A 16,171-nucleotide genomic window follows, 5' to 3' on the forward strand; every position below is an offset into this window, starting at 1 on the left:
CACTGTCAGACCCCTCCCACCCCACTGTCAGACCCCTCCCACCCCACTGTCAAACCCCTCCCACCCCACTGTCAGGCCCCTCCCACCCCACTGTCAGGCCCCTCCCACCCCACTGTCAGGCCCCTCCCACCCCACTGAGCTGCTCCACCACCCCACTGAGCTGCTCCACCACCCCACTGTCAGACCCCTCCCACCCCACTGTCAAACCCCTCCCACCCCACTGTCAGGCCCCTCCCACCCCACTGTCAGGCCCCTCCCACCCCACTGAGCTGCTCCACCACCTCCCTCCGACTTTCAGCTCCTATTATTATTATTAATGTTGTTATTATTATTATTATTATTATTATTATTATTATTATTAATGTTGTTAGCCAGCGCTGAACGGCCCTCAGAAGTGCATCATGCTAAAGCTAGCCGACGCTAGTGCTATAATATGGCGGACGTTTAGTAGCATCGCTGCTAGCCGCATGACTTCTTTTTCCTGAAGCGTTTTAGTGAAATAATACGCAAGAGATTTCTACATGTGGGAGAACCTTACCTCCCGATAACCGGAGACTTGCTACCGTTCATGGTGTTGGTTCTTTCCCACGGCTTCCTGGGCATGTCTGCAGGGATGAACGAGAACACGCAGAGTTATTAACTCCTCTTACCATGAGCCAAGAAGTTCAGCTACTCACTAACGTCCAATAACCCCTGAGGGGAATCCTCAATAGCTTCATGCTAACTTGGATGCTGGTGTTATGAAGATGAATATTAATATCGTTTCTCTCCCCAGAGTGTTACCTGGTGTGCTGCAGGCTGACACTTTAGGAGTCGTGTTGCTCTCACCCTCCTCCTGTTGGGCAGACGGACGGGGTCAAAGGTCAGACATGAGATCAGGGAAAGCTTCTACACAGACAACAACCGGCCGAGAGGAGGAGTTCAAGCTTCTGGTGTCCGTTCAACCGCTAACCTGAACACACAGCTCGCTTCTGGCTTTGCTTTGAATTAAACGAGAAGCATCAAGGCGAAATGACCCCGCAATGTAGCCAATATAGAATAAAGGTAATAAGTAATGAAGTAATAAATGTCTCTAATGACACCAATCGTTTATTTATACAGCTAATAAATCCACTCAGCAATTGAATCATTTTTTTATTCAAACCAGAAAATAAAATCTCTGAGGTCACAGACTAGGTCAAGAATTTAATTAAACTTATGTAACCCAACACCCCCTGCAGATGTTTCACATTAAAAGCCGACAAAGGAGCCCTGGTCTCGTTGACGTTAGCTTCAAGCTAATGATTTAATGAAAGACAGCAAAGGTGGAAGTGACTGGAATCACTGAGCGAGTGGAAACACCTTCAATAGGATGAAATACTGCGTGACAGTAGGAGTCTGTTCCACATTGAGAGCCAGCGAGTGGCGTGTGGACCGCAGACTCTCACACAGGTGCAGCTGAGAGGCGGTGGACTCGTGCTCTGACAGGAATGTGGTGAATGCGGCACGCCGTGAAGCCGGGACGCACTGACAGAACCCGTGTGTGTGTCTGTGGCCACACAGTCGAGCCATTGTGTCGTCCGGCAGCGAGCGGCGAGGACTGAGACGCTGCGATGGCGCTTACCGATCTCTGGTCGGGTTCAGGTGACGAGCCCTTGTCTGCGATTCTTCTCCTGTAAGATATGAAGACACGGTGAGGAGAGGTTTAGTTTAGAATAATCGGGTGAAGAGAAGCCTCCACGGTTCAGATCTAGTTTGAATGTGTTCATTTGACTGCAACAAAATACAGTTGAAGCGCTGAATTCCATATTCAGAGCACACGCTTGGTGGTTGAAGGGCGAGCGTTTTGAAGCAGGGAGCGACGTACCTCCTGGCCAACAGGGCGCTCATCTCCTCCATGAGCCCTCCTCCTCCAGGCAGAGGGCCGTTGCCTCTGGCTTCGGTTTTGGCCCCCGCGGCCCCCAACATGGCCGCCGCCAGAGCCGCCCCTGCATCGTCCCCCTGAAGGGACGCACACAGCTCCGTGAGACACAAACGTTATCCAGTTCTTCACAACCGGCCCGATGTGTCACCCGGTCTTCAGAATAATACAAGAATTCAAAACATACCTTTGTTTTTTTAAATGTCCATTTAACATCAGAAAAGCCATAATTGTCAAACAAAACTACTGTAAATGATGTAATTTTTCATGACAGATGGTGATTGTGTGTGTGTGTGTGTGTGAGATCATGTGTGAATGGTGTGTGTATGTGTGTGTGCGTGTGATCATGTGTGAATGGTGTGTGCGTGTGATCATGTGTGAATGGTGTGTGTGCGTGTGATCATGTGTGAACATTGTGTGTATGTGTGTGTGTGATCATGTGCTTAACCATGTGCTATATGTGTTAACGTGCTAAGTAGCGTGCGGCTCATGTAGCATCACAGCGCGGCTCTCACCCGTGGCACTTTGCGCAGCTTGGCCCCGGCCAGGGCGGCGGCCAGGCCCGCCAAGGGACGGTCCTCTGCGGGGGAGAACAGTCCGGCGGGAAGCGGGGGCGCCGGGGGAGGGGGCGGCGCTCCGGGGGGAGGAGGCGGGCCTGCTGGAGGAGGAGGAGGGGGGGGCCCGCCTGGGGTCAGCGCGGGGGGCAGCGGGGGAGCCGGGGGCGGGGGAGGATGGCCGCCGGTCGGGGTGGCGGCCGGGGAGGTCACAGTGGAGCCGGGTGGCAGGGGCGGAGGCGGGGGAGGGGCGGGGCCGGTCTGCACCGCGTCTGTTGGGAAGGGGGGGGGCACAGGGTGGAAACACTTTATTCAAACTGTAATTTTTATGGGAAAAGCATGACATGGTTTGGACTGTAACAAAATCATCGATCACTCTTTAAACAAAAACACTAACAAGTATAAGTGGAAAAATAATAACCGCTCACGCCAACGTCTGAGGGTTGTTTGGTTCACGAGTCATTCTGCCAGCTTGTTACTCATATCGCTGTAATACTGCAGTACTTGCTAGTTGCTAACAGGAAATGAAAAAGAGGAGCGGAGGAGGAGGAGCTGGGTTCATGATATTTAAAAATAATAATAATAGTGTTTCCATCAAGAATTGTAAAGCTTTCCTAATTAAATACCGCTAACATTAGCGCCTCGTCGGAGGTTTCCATTTTCTTTTGACTTCCCCGCTGTTCACACCACACGAACACAGGAAGGAGTAAGCCCCGCCTCCTGCTTGATCCGATTGGCTACCTTTGCCGAGCGTGACAGTGATGAGCTGTGCGACTCCGCGCCTTGCGCTTAAAAGTTAGGAATATCTTAACTTTTATGTGCGCCTATAAAACATCACTCAGTCAGTGAATCTGTCGTGTAAGAATGGTGAACATGATGTTCTTAATGTTTTTAGTGAGCATTGAACACATCAGTTAGCATGCCACATCATGTCAACGCGCTGCGTTAGCAGGAAGTTTGAGGGTTTTAGAGTTCAAACAGAACCGGGAAAAGTGATGTTGTTATTATATAAAAAATACTAACAATACATATCTTGATTTGGAAGGTGAAACATTCCAATGAATGGAGCAGAGACAAACTGGATGGAACACACCCATGAAGACAAACTGGATGATTCATGGATTATCGAAGGACGGTGGGCTAATAATCTGTACATTGTGTCCAGTGTAACTGTGATGAGGGACAATACTGTTCATCACAGCCCTCCAGGATCAATAACCATGACGGAATGAGAACATGCCGAGCTGTGATCAATATCAAATCGATTTGATGAGGTCAAAGGTCACGAGAACCCCTCCTGAGGCTAATAATACAAATACAGGTGAAGTAATGGTTTGTCTGTATAATAATGTTGCTCTTTCTTTTTGTTGGAAAAGCTGTGTAACCCGAAAAGAGCCAAGAGCCCATGTTCTGAACGGACAGAGAGACTTCTAAGTGACTGTTCAGCTTCTCCAATAAAACAGTTCCCTGATAACTAAAACACGTCTGAGGGGAACAGAAAACAGAAACAGAAGGTCATAAAAATCTACATTTCAGTATACATGTTGCCAGCCTAATCTAACTGTTCAGAGGGTATTCAATATCCAGCTGTGAATATAAATGATAAGCTCAACACAGGTCTATGGATCGGCAAACATTAGAACCCAACCGCCAAAAGAGGAAGGAGAGGAAGAAGAAGAAGAGGAAGAAGAAAGAGGGGTGCCATGCTGAAGAAGACACATTTAAGACCCGCGGTAACAGACACACACATGAGCACATGATAAGCAGTGACTTCTACCAGCTGACAGGAGTCATTACAGGACTCACAGGAGTCACTACAGGACTCACTACAGGACTCACTGGAGTCATTGCAGGACTCACTGGAGTCACTACAGGACTCACTAGAGTCACTACAGGACTCACTACAGGACTCACTGGAGTCATAACAGGACTCACTAGAGTCACTGCAGGACTCGCTAGAGTTACTGCAGGACTCACTGGAGTCATTGCAGGACTCACTGGAGTCATTGCAGGACTCACTGGAGTCATTACTGGACTCACTGGAGTCATTACTGGACTCACTGGAGTCATTACTGGACTTACGACAGGACTCACTGGAGTCACGATAGGACTCACTGGAGTCATTACAGGACTCACTGGAGTCACGATAGGACTCACTGGAGTCATTACAGGACTCACTGGAGTCATTACAGGACTCACTGGAGTCATAACAGGACTCACTAGAGTCATAACAGGACTCACTAGAGTCATAGCAGGACTCACTAGAGTCATTGCAGGACTCACTGGAGTAATTACAGGACTCACTGGAGTCATTACAGGACTCACTGGAGTCATTGCTGGACTTACGACAGGACTCACTGGAGTCACGATAGGACTCACTGGAGTCACGATAGGACTCACTGGAGTCATTACAGGACTCACTGGAGTCATTACAGGACTCACTGGAGTCATTACTGGACTCACTGGAGTCATTACTGGACTTACGACAGGACTCACTGGAGTCATTACAGGACTCAGTGGAGTCACGATAGGACTCACATGAGTCACTACAGGACTCACTGGAGTCACGACAGGACTCACATGAGTCACTACAGGACTCACTGGAGTCACGAAAGGACTCACATGAGTCACTACAGGACTCACTGGAGTCACGATAGGACTCACATGAGTCACTACAGGACTCACTGGAGTCACTACAGGACTCACTGGAGTCACTACAGGACTCACTGGAGTCACGACAGGACACACTGAAGTCATAACAGGACTCACTGCAGTCATTACAGGACTCACATGAGTCACTAGTCATTACAGGACTCACTGCAGTCATTACAGGACTCACTGCAGTCATTACAGGACTCACTGGAGTCATTACAGGACTCACTACACAACAAGGAGCAACGTCATGAACCCAGCTGTGTCCACTCGACCCTCTGTTAGCGCAGGAGTCAGAGAACATCTGAGAGACCAGAGGAGAGTCAGAGCGAGTCCGAGAAAGAGAGAGAGAGAGAGAGACAGAGAGAGAGAGAGAGAGAGAGAGAGAGAGAATGCGAGTGAGAGTCAGAGAGAGTCAGAGAGAGAGATAGAGAGAGACAGTCCGGTGGCCTTACCCTGGGGCTGGCAGGAGGAGCCCCCCTGAGGCAGGTGGGCCTCTGGGCCGGCGTCCGGCTCCCCCGGCCCCGGCAGGCCCACGGGGAGGGAGAGGAGCTCGGCAGAGGCGGCTGCAGGGGTTGCTGTGGAGGGAGAGGGCACACCAGGAGCCTGGGATGAGGAGGGGGGAGACGAGACGAAGGAGGAAGACGGAGGGAAGGCCGCGGGGGAGGGAAGAGGGGGAGGGGTGGGCGGGGGAGGCGGAGTGGGGCAGGCGACGCCCACGAGGGAGTGGCCGTGCGGGATGGTCACGGGCGACGGCGCGGGGAACATGGGCGGGCCGTTGAAGGCCGGCGAGGGCGGCTTCTGGGAGAGCGGTGAGGGCGCCGCGATGGGCACGAGCGGCCGCGGGCCCGCGGCCTTCCCCGGGGGGCTACTTATCATGACGGGCGGCGAGGGCGGCAGGGGCGTGAAGTTGCACGCCGACCACACGACGGATTTCGCCGGGGGAGGCGGGGCCGGAGCGGGGGCGGTGGGCGGGGCTTGCGGGAAGGCTTGCTGTCGCCGCGGGACAGTGGCGTAATGAGGCAGGACCGGGTGGAAGGCGGAGCCGAGCGAGGTGGCGAAGCGGGAGGCCGAGTGCCTCAGAGGCGGGGTCGGCGGAGCGGCGGAGGAGGGCGAAGGCGGCCCGGGCGCCGGGTAGGAGGGCGCCGAGAGGGACGCAGACGGCGAGGACGAGCCGCTGTACTCCTGAGTGTACAGGGTGCTTTGGAAGGCTGAACCAAGGTCAAGGACAAAGACAGGACAGAAGGGGAAGGAGTGGCGGAAGAGGAAGGAATAGAAGGAAGCAGCGTCATGCACACAGGAGGGAAAGACAGCAGGTCAGGAGAGAGAAGGAAGGAGGGAGGGGAGGAAAAAAAGAGAAGGGGGCAGATGAAGCAGGAAAACCAGCACAGAGCGACAGCTCAGTCATATTCCAGGTTGTGTACATTCTGTGTTAGTGGACAGGTGTTAGCACCGTGACAGAGAGACACTCCACGCCTCCTGTGAGAGGACGGGGAGAACACACTGAGGAGCAGGAGGTCACCATGTAGCACACACACACAATCACACACACACACAGACACACACACACCTCATCACCGATGTCTTCAAGCAGCTCATATCTAGACTCAGTACACAAAAGACAAAGTCACGTTCAGCAAAGAAATAAAAATGGAGAATGTTCAATCTGCCTTTACCGCTCCGTATCTGTATACAGCCAGACGGCTGGCCTGGCTAGCCCTCTGGCGCCACCATCAGGTCAAACCTTGTGTTTGTTCAACACATGACCAAAGAGTTCCCATCAGCCTCGGCTGACGTTCAGTGCTAATGATGAGCGCCGGCCTGCTACCGCACTGAGCTCTGAGCCGCTGGTGGATGTTACAGCTGCTACCTTCCTGTTAGCAGCATCGAGCTGTTAGCAGCATCGAGCTCTTAGCAGCATCGAGTTGTTAGCAGCATCGAGCTGTTAGCAGCATCGAGCTGTTAGCAGCATCGAGCTGTTAGCGCCGACTCACAACTCTGAGCATCGTCATATTGTTCAGTGGATCCTGGTTCTGCTCTAAACCCTTCTTACCATAGTCTCAAGGGGCTAACGTGCTAATCTGATATTTTTTTAATGAAAAAATGACTCCAGTACTGTGTCTGGTACTGTTGGGTTTAGGTTCGGGTTCTCATGAGTCATCTCCTTGGGTGATGAATAATTGAAGCTCTTTTAGTTTTCACCCGACCTGTCTAAAATGTTTTAATTATGTGCACTTCCTCTTCATAAATCACTGCACACGTCTCTGTGCTTGTTGGTACCGTTCTGAATTCTTTTCAAGGGGTTTAGTGACGTCTCTCTCAGCCGAGCCCAGCCCTCCAACTCATGAACTTATTACCTTAATTGTGTCTAGCGCTTAGCGTAGCCTGGGTGTTGTTGTGTGTAGCTGCCATATGGTGTGTGTGTGTGTGTGTGTGTGTGTGTGTGTGTGTGTGTGTGTGTGTGTGTGTGTGGTGTTGAGTTGTTAATACTCCATTCGTCTTCTGCTCCACTTCTCCTTACTTCCACCTTCCTGCAGTCCTAATTCCTGCTCCATCAGACAGAAACTAATAACATGTGCAATCACTGTTAGAATAATGCAAATAAAGTTCTATGAGGGAAGAAAAAGTAACTTTTGGCAACAAAAAAAAAATATTGTGGATTCAATGAAGCTGTTTTGCACTAACTATCTTTTCAAGATAATGACAATAAGGTTCAACCTGTGAGAACAGAATGATGCAGATGTGTGAGCATCAGGTTGTGTTAGTGTCTGCACTGAGCTGCTTACTGTAACCCTCAAAACGTCGCAACCTGTTAACGTCGTAACCTGTTAACGTCGCAACCTGTTAACGTCGCAACCTGTTAACGTCGTAATCTGTTGACGTCGTAACCTGTTAACGTCGTAATCTGTTAACGTCGCAACCTGTTAACGTCGCAAGCTGTTAACGTCGCAAGCTGTTAACGTCGCAACCTGTTAACGTTTTAACCTGTTAACGTCGTAACCTGTTAACGTCGTAATCTGTTGAAGTCGTAATCTGTTGACGTCGTAACCGGTTAAGGTCGTAATCTGTTAACGTCGCAACCTGTTAACGTCGCAATCTGTTAACGTCGTAATCTGTTAACGTCGTAATCTGTTAACGTTTTAACCTGTTAACGTCGTAATCTGTCAACGTCGCAACCTGTCAACGTCGCAACCTGTCAACGTCGTAACCTGTTAACGTCGTAACCTGTTAACGTCGCAACCTGTTAACGTCGTAATCTGTTAACGTCGTAATCTGTTAACGTCGTAATCTGTTAAGGTCGTAATCTGTTAACGTCGTAATCTCTCAACGTCGCAACCTGTCAACGTCGCAACCTGTCAACGTCGTAACCTGTCAACGTCGTAACCTGTCAACGTCGTAACCTGTCAACGTCGTAACCTGTTAACGTCGTAATCTGTTGACCTAATCTGTTAACGTCGTAATCTGTTAACGTCGCAACCTGTTAACGTTGTAACCTGTTGACATCGTAACCTGTTGACGTCGTAACCTGTTGACGTCGTAACCTGTTGACGTCGTAACCTGTTGACGTCGTAACCTGTTGACGTCGTAACCTGTTGACGTCGTAACCTGTTGACGTCGTAATCTGTTGACGTCATAACCTGTTGACGTCATAACCTGTTGACGTCGTAATCTGTTAACGTCGTAATCTGTCAACGTCGTAACCTGTTGACGTCGTAATCTGTTAACGTCGTAATCTGTCAACGTCGTAACCTGTTAACGTCGTAATCTGTTGACCTAATCTGTTAACGTCGTAATCTGTTAACGTCGCAACCTGTTAACGTTGTAACCTGTTGACATCGTAACCTGTTGACATCGTAACCTGTTGACATCGTAACCTGTTGACGTCGTAATCTGTTGACGTCGTAATCTGTTGACGTCATAATCTGTTGACGTCATAACCTGTTGACGTCGTAATCTGTTAACGTCGTAATCTGTCAACGTCGTAACCTGTTAACGTCGTAATCTGTTAACGTCGTAATCTGTTAACGTCGTAATCTGTTAACGTCGTAATCTGTTAACGTTGCAATCTGTTAACGTTGTAATCTGTTAACGTCGCAACCTATTAATGTCGTAATCTGTTGACGTAATCTGTTAACGTCGTAATCTGTTGACGTAATCTGTTAACGTCGTAATCTGTTAACGTCGCAATCTGTTAACATCGTAATCTGTTAACGTCGCAATCTGTTAACGTCGTAATCTGTTAACGTCGCAACCTGTTAACGTCGTAACCTGTTAACGTCGTAATCTGTTGAAGTCGTAATCTGTTGACGTCGTAACCGGTTAAGGTCGTAATCTGTTAACGTCGCAACCTGTTAACGTCGCAATCTGTTAACGTCGTAATCTGTTAACGTCGTAATCTGTTAACGTCGTAATCTGTTAACGTTTTAACCTGTTAACGTCGTAATCTGTCAACGTCGCAACCTGTCAACGTCGCAACCTGTCAACGTCGTAACCTGTTAACGTCGTAACCTGTTAACGTCGCAACCTGTTAACGTCGTAATCTGTTAACGTCGTAATCTGTTAACGTCGTAATCTGTTAAGGTCGTAATCTGTTAACGTCGTAATCTCTCAACGTCGCAACCTGTCAACGTCGCAACCTGTCAACGTCGTAACCTGTCAACGTCGTAACCTGTCAACGTCGTAACCTGTCAACGTCGTAACCTGTTAACGTCGTAATCTGTTGACCTAATCTGTTAACGTCGTAATCTGTTAACGTCGCAACCTGTTAACGTTGTAACCTGTTGACATCGTAACCTGTTGACGTCGTAACCTGTTGACGTCGTAACCTGTTGACGTCGTAACCTGTTGACGTCGTAACCTGTTGACGTCGTAACCTGTTGACGTCGTAATCTGTTGACGTCATAACCTGTTGACGTCGTAACCTGTTGACGTCGTAATCTGTTAACGTCGTAATCTGTCAACGTCGTAACCTGTTAACGTCGTAATCTGTTGACCTAATCTGTTAACGTCGTAATCTGTTAACGTCGCAACCTGTTAACGTTGTAACCTGTTGACATCGTAACCTGTTGACATCGTAACCTGTTGACGTCGTAACCTGTTGACGTCGTAATCTGTTGACGTCGTAATCTGTTGACGTCATAATCTGTTGACGTCATAACCTGTTGACGTCGTAATCTGTTAACGTCGTAATCTGTCAACGTCGTAACCTGTTAACGTCGTAATCTGTTGACGTAATCTGTTAACGTCGTAATCTGTTAACGTCGTAATCTGTTAACGTTGCAATCTGTTAACGTTGTAATCTGTTAACGTCGCAACCTATTAATGTCGTAATCTGTTGACGTAATCTGTTAACGTCGTAATCTGTTGACGTAATCTGTTAACGTCGTAATCTGTTAACGTCGCAATCTGTTAACATCGTAATCTGTTAACGTCGCAATCTGTTAACGTCGTAATCTGTTAACGTCGCAACCTGTTAACGTCGTAATCTGTTGACGTAATCTGTTAACGTCGTAATCTGTTAACGTCGCAACCTGTTAACGTCGTAATCTGTTGACGTAATCTGTTAACGTCGTAATCTGTTAACGTCGTAATCTGTTAACGTCGTAATCTGTTAACGTCGTAATCTGTTGACGTAATCTGTTAACGTCGTAATCTGTTGACGTAATCTGTTAACGTCGTAATCTGTTAACGTTGCAATCTGTTAACGTCGTAACCTGTTAACGTCGTAATCTGTTAACGTCGTAATAGTTATCTTGTTCATGTGGGAAATATTTTTTTATAAAATAATTTTAATTATTTTCATATATTTTTAAAAAACAAAGTGTTCTCTCTCACAGGAGTCAATGTCCAACTTCCACTCCACACACAACATCTCTTCCTCACTAGCCAGAATAATTGGTTCATTTGGTCGGGACGATTAATAAAACGTTGTGTGTGTGAGATCCGATGCGTTTGCTCTCCATGTGTAATTGTGTATGACTCTTTCCTCTTATCCTGGGTTATTTTTTCAAACACACACACACACACACACAGTATTTTTAGCCTGTGAGTAACACTGTGTGTGTGCGTGACGGGCCGAGCGCTGCACTGAAGCGTGCCGCACAGCGCCGCCTCGCGTTTGCAATCACACGCCAGTTCCTATACCACCACTAACTACCAGCTTCATGAGGGGTTTGACATGTGTGTGAAGTGCCAGAAGTTGTGTGTGTGTGGGTGCAAGGCCTGGCGGCGGTGTGTGTTCTGCACACAGCGCCTGTCCAGCCTCTGGGCACTGTAGCTCAGCGCTAACAGAGAAAGCTAACAATTCTAGCACAAGGAAACGCAGAGGAGACAGAAGAGCAGGAGAAGGACTCGACACTGAGCAGATGCTCGAGCAACTCAAAGGATGATCAAGACGCCAACATGGACGCCTGAGGTCAGCTCCCTCTACGCTCTCACTGCAGGCAGCCGGGGGGAGAGCGTGAATGAAACGCACCTGCCGTGATTCTGCATACTCTAAATCCTTTCCCTCGTTTCAGTGTGTCGATGACGCACACTGTTCTCCCACAATGCAACGCACAAAGTGGCGCAGAAGATCTGCGTCTTTGGATAACAAACGTGTAAATTGTCTGAAGTTTAAGTCTGATTGACATGCTGGAGCGTGTGCTGAGATGAATCCATACTAATACATTATGAGCCATACTAATAAATTATGATCCATACTAATACATTATGAGCCATACTAATAAATTATGATCCATACTAATACATTATGATCCATACTACTATTTTATGATTCATACTAATACATTATGATCCATACTAATACATTATGATCCATACTAATAAATTATGATCCATACTAATACATTATGATCCATACTAATACATTATGATCCATACTACTATTTTATGATCCATACTAATACATTATGATCCATACTAATACATTATGATCCATACTACTATATTATGATCTATACTACTATTTTATGATCCATACTAATACATTATGATCCATACTAATATTTTATGATCCATACTAATACATTATGATCCATACTAATATACATTATGATCCATACTAATACATTATGATCCATACTACTATATTATGATCCATACTACTATTTTATGATCCATACTAATACATTATGATCCATACTAATATTTTATGATCCATACTAATATATTATGATCCATACTGATACATTTGAATGACGTGCAGTAGAGTGTGTACTGGATCCAGTTGGGACATACACACGCACGCACACACACACACACACACACGCACACGCACACATGCACACACACACACACGCACGCACACACACGCACACACACACACACACACGCACGCACACACACACGCACACACACGCACACACACACACGCACACGCACACGCACACGCACACACACACGCACAGCTCTCATGCTCAGCAGCCACATGTAGACACGTGGTGAGTCAGAAGCAGTGACTCGTGGTTATCGGCCTGCGACTGCTCAGAGTGAGAGGAAGCTGCAGAGTCACTCACCGGCGTTGGAGATGCGTCTTCCTCTCTCCCAGTCCTGCTGCTCTCTGTCCAGCTGCTCCTTCTGCTCCTTGTGCTCCTTGTGCTCCCGCTCCGCCTTCTCCATCAGCTCACGCTCGCTGCGCTCCTGCTGCTCCAGGCGCTCCCGCTCAGCCTCGCGCTCCGCCTGCGCCTCGCGCTCCAGACGCTCTCGTTCCTGACGCTCCTGCGTTTCGCGCTCTAGGCGCTCGCGCTCTTGACGCTCCCTCTCCTGACGCTCCTGTTCCTGGCGCTCCTGTTCCTGACGCTCCTGTTCCTGATGCTCCAGCTCCTTCTGCCTCTGCAGCTCCTGCAGCTGCCTGAGGGAGGAGAAGGGGAGGGAACAGGTGAGGAGAGGGAACAGGTGAGGAGACAGGACATTAATGCTGTTGGGTAATTGTCCAGCATCACTGGTCTTCCTCCAGTCATGGCTTGAACCAGCAGCTGGTGTAAAGACGGAAGAGGCATGATGAGGACACATGTAAAGACGAGCACAGCGAGTAAAGAGGAGTAAATCAGTTTGTGCCCATGACCCACAGGCCAGTACTGTTCTTATTACATAAGTTCAAGCTATTTTGAGCACGTTGAAGAAGGCATACTGAGGACAGCCGTGTGAAATGACATGTCATTACATGACATGTCATATAATGACATGTCATGTAATGACATGTATGACATGTCATGACATGAAGCTGGCACACGGCTGCAGAGACATGAAAAGAGGACATTAACTAACTCCAGGACTTCTTTTTCTTCACATTACTTCTCATGTTAAACATCTCTCAGCTGGTTCAGCTTGTCGTTGCCGCTGTGGCTGCAGACCCGGGTTGGACCACTAGGTGTCAGCAGAAGGCAGCGCTAGAAGGACCGGTGTGTCGTGTGACTGCAGCAGCAGCAGGGGAGACGAGGAGGAGGAGGAGGAGGAAGAGGAGGAGGAGGAAGAGGAGGAGGAGGAGGACGAGGAGGAGGAGGACGGGGCATGTGAGCAGTGTGGCAGAGTGTTCCCTGTGTGCATGTGAAACGACACAGTGACAGAGAGAAACAGACATTTCTGAGGTTTGATGCCAAAGCTGGAGCGACACCCCCAGTGTCAAACTACACCATTTATATTTTAAAGTAAACAGCAGAATGTAGTATACGACACTGAAGAACAGCATCTGTACACTATATACATATTTATATATTTACATACAAACATGAATACAAATAAATACAAATACATTAAATGAATTGTATTGGCTGTGAATGAGCGAGTGAATAGCTCGAGCAGCGCAAGTGATGGTGGGAACTTGAGCTAAATGCCAACGTGCGCTTTCTCTCTCTATCTCTCACTCACACACACACACACACACACACACACACACACACACACACACACACACACACACACACACACACACACACACACACACACACACACACACACACACAGGTCTTCTGCCCTCATCGTCCTGTTGTGCTGTCAGCTGACTCACAGCTAGAAGTCGCTCATCAGCATAAATCTTGCTTAATGTAAACACTCCCTCTCGTCTGCACTGGTGACACACACACACACACACACACACACACACACACACACACACACACACACGCACGCACACACCTCAAGGTAAGTTTGGTCGCCGCTGCCTTTGCCAAGGTGCATTCTGGGAATGGCTCCCACGGATCTTGGCTGCGAGGAAACCGAGGCAAGCAGGTGGCTCCGCTCGCGGGAAGAAGAAACAAACGGGCGAGCGAGGTGGTTTTAGAGAGAGTTGGCATCGGTCCGGTGTAAAGTGGGTCACAGAGAGAGACGGAGACACATCGGGCCGGTTTCCTCTGGCAGCGTGTGAAACCATTTAGCTGCTTATTGATAGAACCAAGACTTTAAATACAGACCAAGAAAGTAAAACAAAAGAAGTATGATACGGACGTGTAGATGCCAGAACTAAGACCTCGGTGCTCAAAAGCCTACAACAAATAGACAACCAGCATGTAGGTTCCACTCCTGCACAACGTACACAAACGTCGGTCTGGAGATACACAACCGAGTGATTCTGGCGCAATCACGTGAGCGTCAGCCCAGAGGCCACGGGGTCGAGGCTCCGGCCTTTTGGCCGTGGGAGGAGGGAAGGTCGAGGAAGAGGACAACATGAAGGAGAGAGCACATTAAATGTGCCCAACCTGTGTCAAAAGCTGCAGTTAAATGAACCCATGAATTCAAGAAATGAATACGATTCACCGGCTCGGAGCTGCCACGCTTACGTGAAGATGTCTAACGTTCTGTAGCAGGACGGCCACCAGTCTGAACACAGCGAGCTGATAACAGGAGGAAATCTGAAGGAAGAAGATGACTTGTCCGCAAGAGTCTTTCGCCAAATATGTAACCGCCGAGGCGTGTCACCTCACGGGAGAATAATCAGACCTCCATGTGTGCCACTCTGCACTCCTTCCTTCAGCCGGATCTAACAGTGCATTTAGCTAACGCAGTGCTCAGCTGCACTGTGACCGATGAAAGAGCTTATAAGTAGCATCAAAGCTAATCAAACCCGCAGAGGTTTTGCTGTGACACGGCTGCAGGAACTTCATCCTGACCAATGAGATGCTTTCTTTAAGTCCGCTCTGCCTGAATCTTTTTCACTCGAGCGCGCCGCAGGGAGAGACAGCTAAAGAAACTTCCACATCATGCACAGCATCACCGTGACCCCGGTGCTCCACGGACGCCTGCGCTCCCCGTCCCAGTTCTCACGGTGTGGCAGCAGCCGTTGACGTAATTACAGAGAGAACAGGAGCGTGCTGGATTTACAGGCCGATGGAAGCGTTGCATCACGTCTCTGAGGATCCGACAGCCTCCTCGCTCAGAGAAAGGAGTTCCCCCTGTGGGATCCTCTGCACCAGAACTTCAGGATTAAATACAGCTTGGGTGTAAGAGTGTGACAGCAGTCTGATTAGGCAGATCACAGACGCTTCCACCGATTCATGTGTTTTTTACTGGTGTTGTTCTTCTCTTTGCAAAGAGAGCAAAACCGCCAACAAGCAGCAAACTAAAGCAGGAAGCAAGCAAGAAACAGTCACGCGAGCAGGACATGCTAACTTCATGAGTTTGCTAACGTTAGCTAGTTATCTTGATGCCATTAGTAAAATGAAGTTAACATTCACTAAATGCTTACATTTAATTATGTGTTGCTGTGCTTTAGTTAACGTTAGCTTGCTGAGGACACGAGCATAGCTAGCGGACGTTAGCTAACCAAACTCAGGTTGGTACAAGCTATTGCTGTTATTCGTTAGCTTACTTCATAAGTGACGGTTGTATCACAAAGCAAAGGTTGTATTGTTGACCTTTGTGTTATTGGTGGAGGTCATGTGACATCATGAGGCAGTGTGAAAAATATACTCCCATCGATTACTTTATTCATTAATGATCAGCTTGATGAAACAACAATCTAAGAGAGACACACACACACACACACACACACACACACTAGGACTTAGAGGGGCTGGGGATGATGCAACCTACTGGGAACATACACTTGCAAACGTAAACACATGTTTAC

General features: G+C 48.4%; 1 protein-coding gene across 5 annotated transcripts in view; it reads right to left on the minus strand.

Annotated features, from left to right (window-relative positions):
- Positions 1 to 16,171, minus strand: part of enah (ENAH actin regulator) — a 111,048-nt gene that overhangs the window by 5,757 nt on the left and 89,120 nt on the right. For 3 of the 5 annotated variants that reach the window (XM_068576621.1, XM_068576620.1, XM_068576622.1), the window contains exons 5-11: positions 12,624 to 12,958; positions 5,562 to 6,317; positions 2,416 to 2,726; positions 1,847 to 1,980; positions 1,604 to 1,652; positions 784 to 835; positions 539 to 605 (exon numbers count right to left, since the gene is read on the minus strand). In XM_068576621.1, the coding sequence (XP_068432722.1) occupies positions 539 to 605; positions 784 to 835; positions 1,604 to 1,652; positions 1,847 to 1,980; positions 2,416 to 2,726; positions 5,562 to 6,317; positions 12,624 to 12,958 (1,704 nt within the window). The remainder of the gene's footprint in view (positions 1 to 538; positions 606 to 783; positions 836 to 1,603; positions 1,653 to 1,846; positions 1,981 to 2,415; positions 2,727 to 5,561; positions 6,318 to 12,623; positions 12,959 to 16,171) is intronic. The other 2 variants (XM_068576623.1, XM_068576624.1) reach the window with 2 other exon arrangements.

This window comes from Clinocottus analis, unplaced genomic scaffold (genome assembly GCF_023055335.1).
Source record: "Clinocottus analis isolate CAN_PGR_092001 unplaced genomic scaffold, fCliAna1.0.p SCAF_15, whole genome shotgun sequence".
In the NCBI taxonomy this organism is placed as follows: Eukaryota; Metazoa; Chordata; class Actinopteri; order Perciformes; family Cottidae; genus Clinocottus; species Clinocottus analis.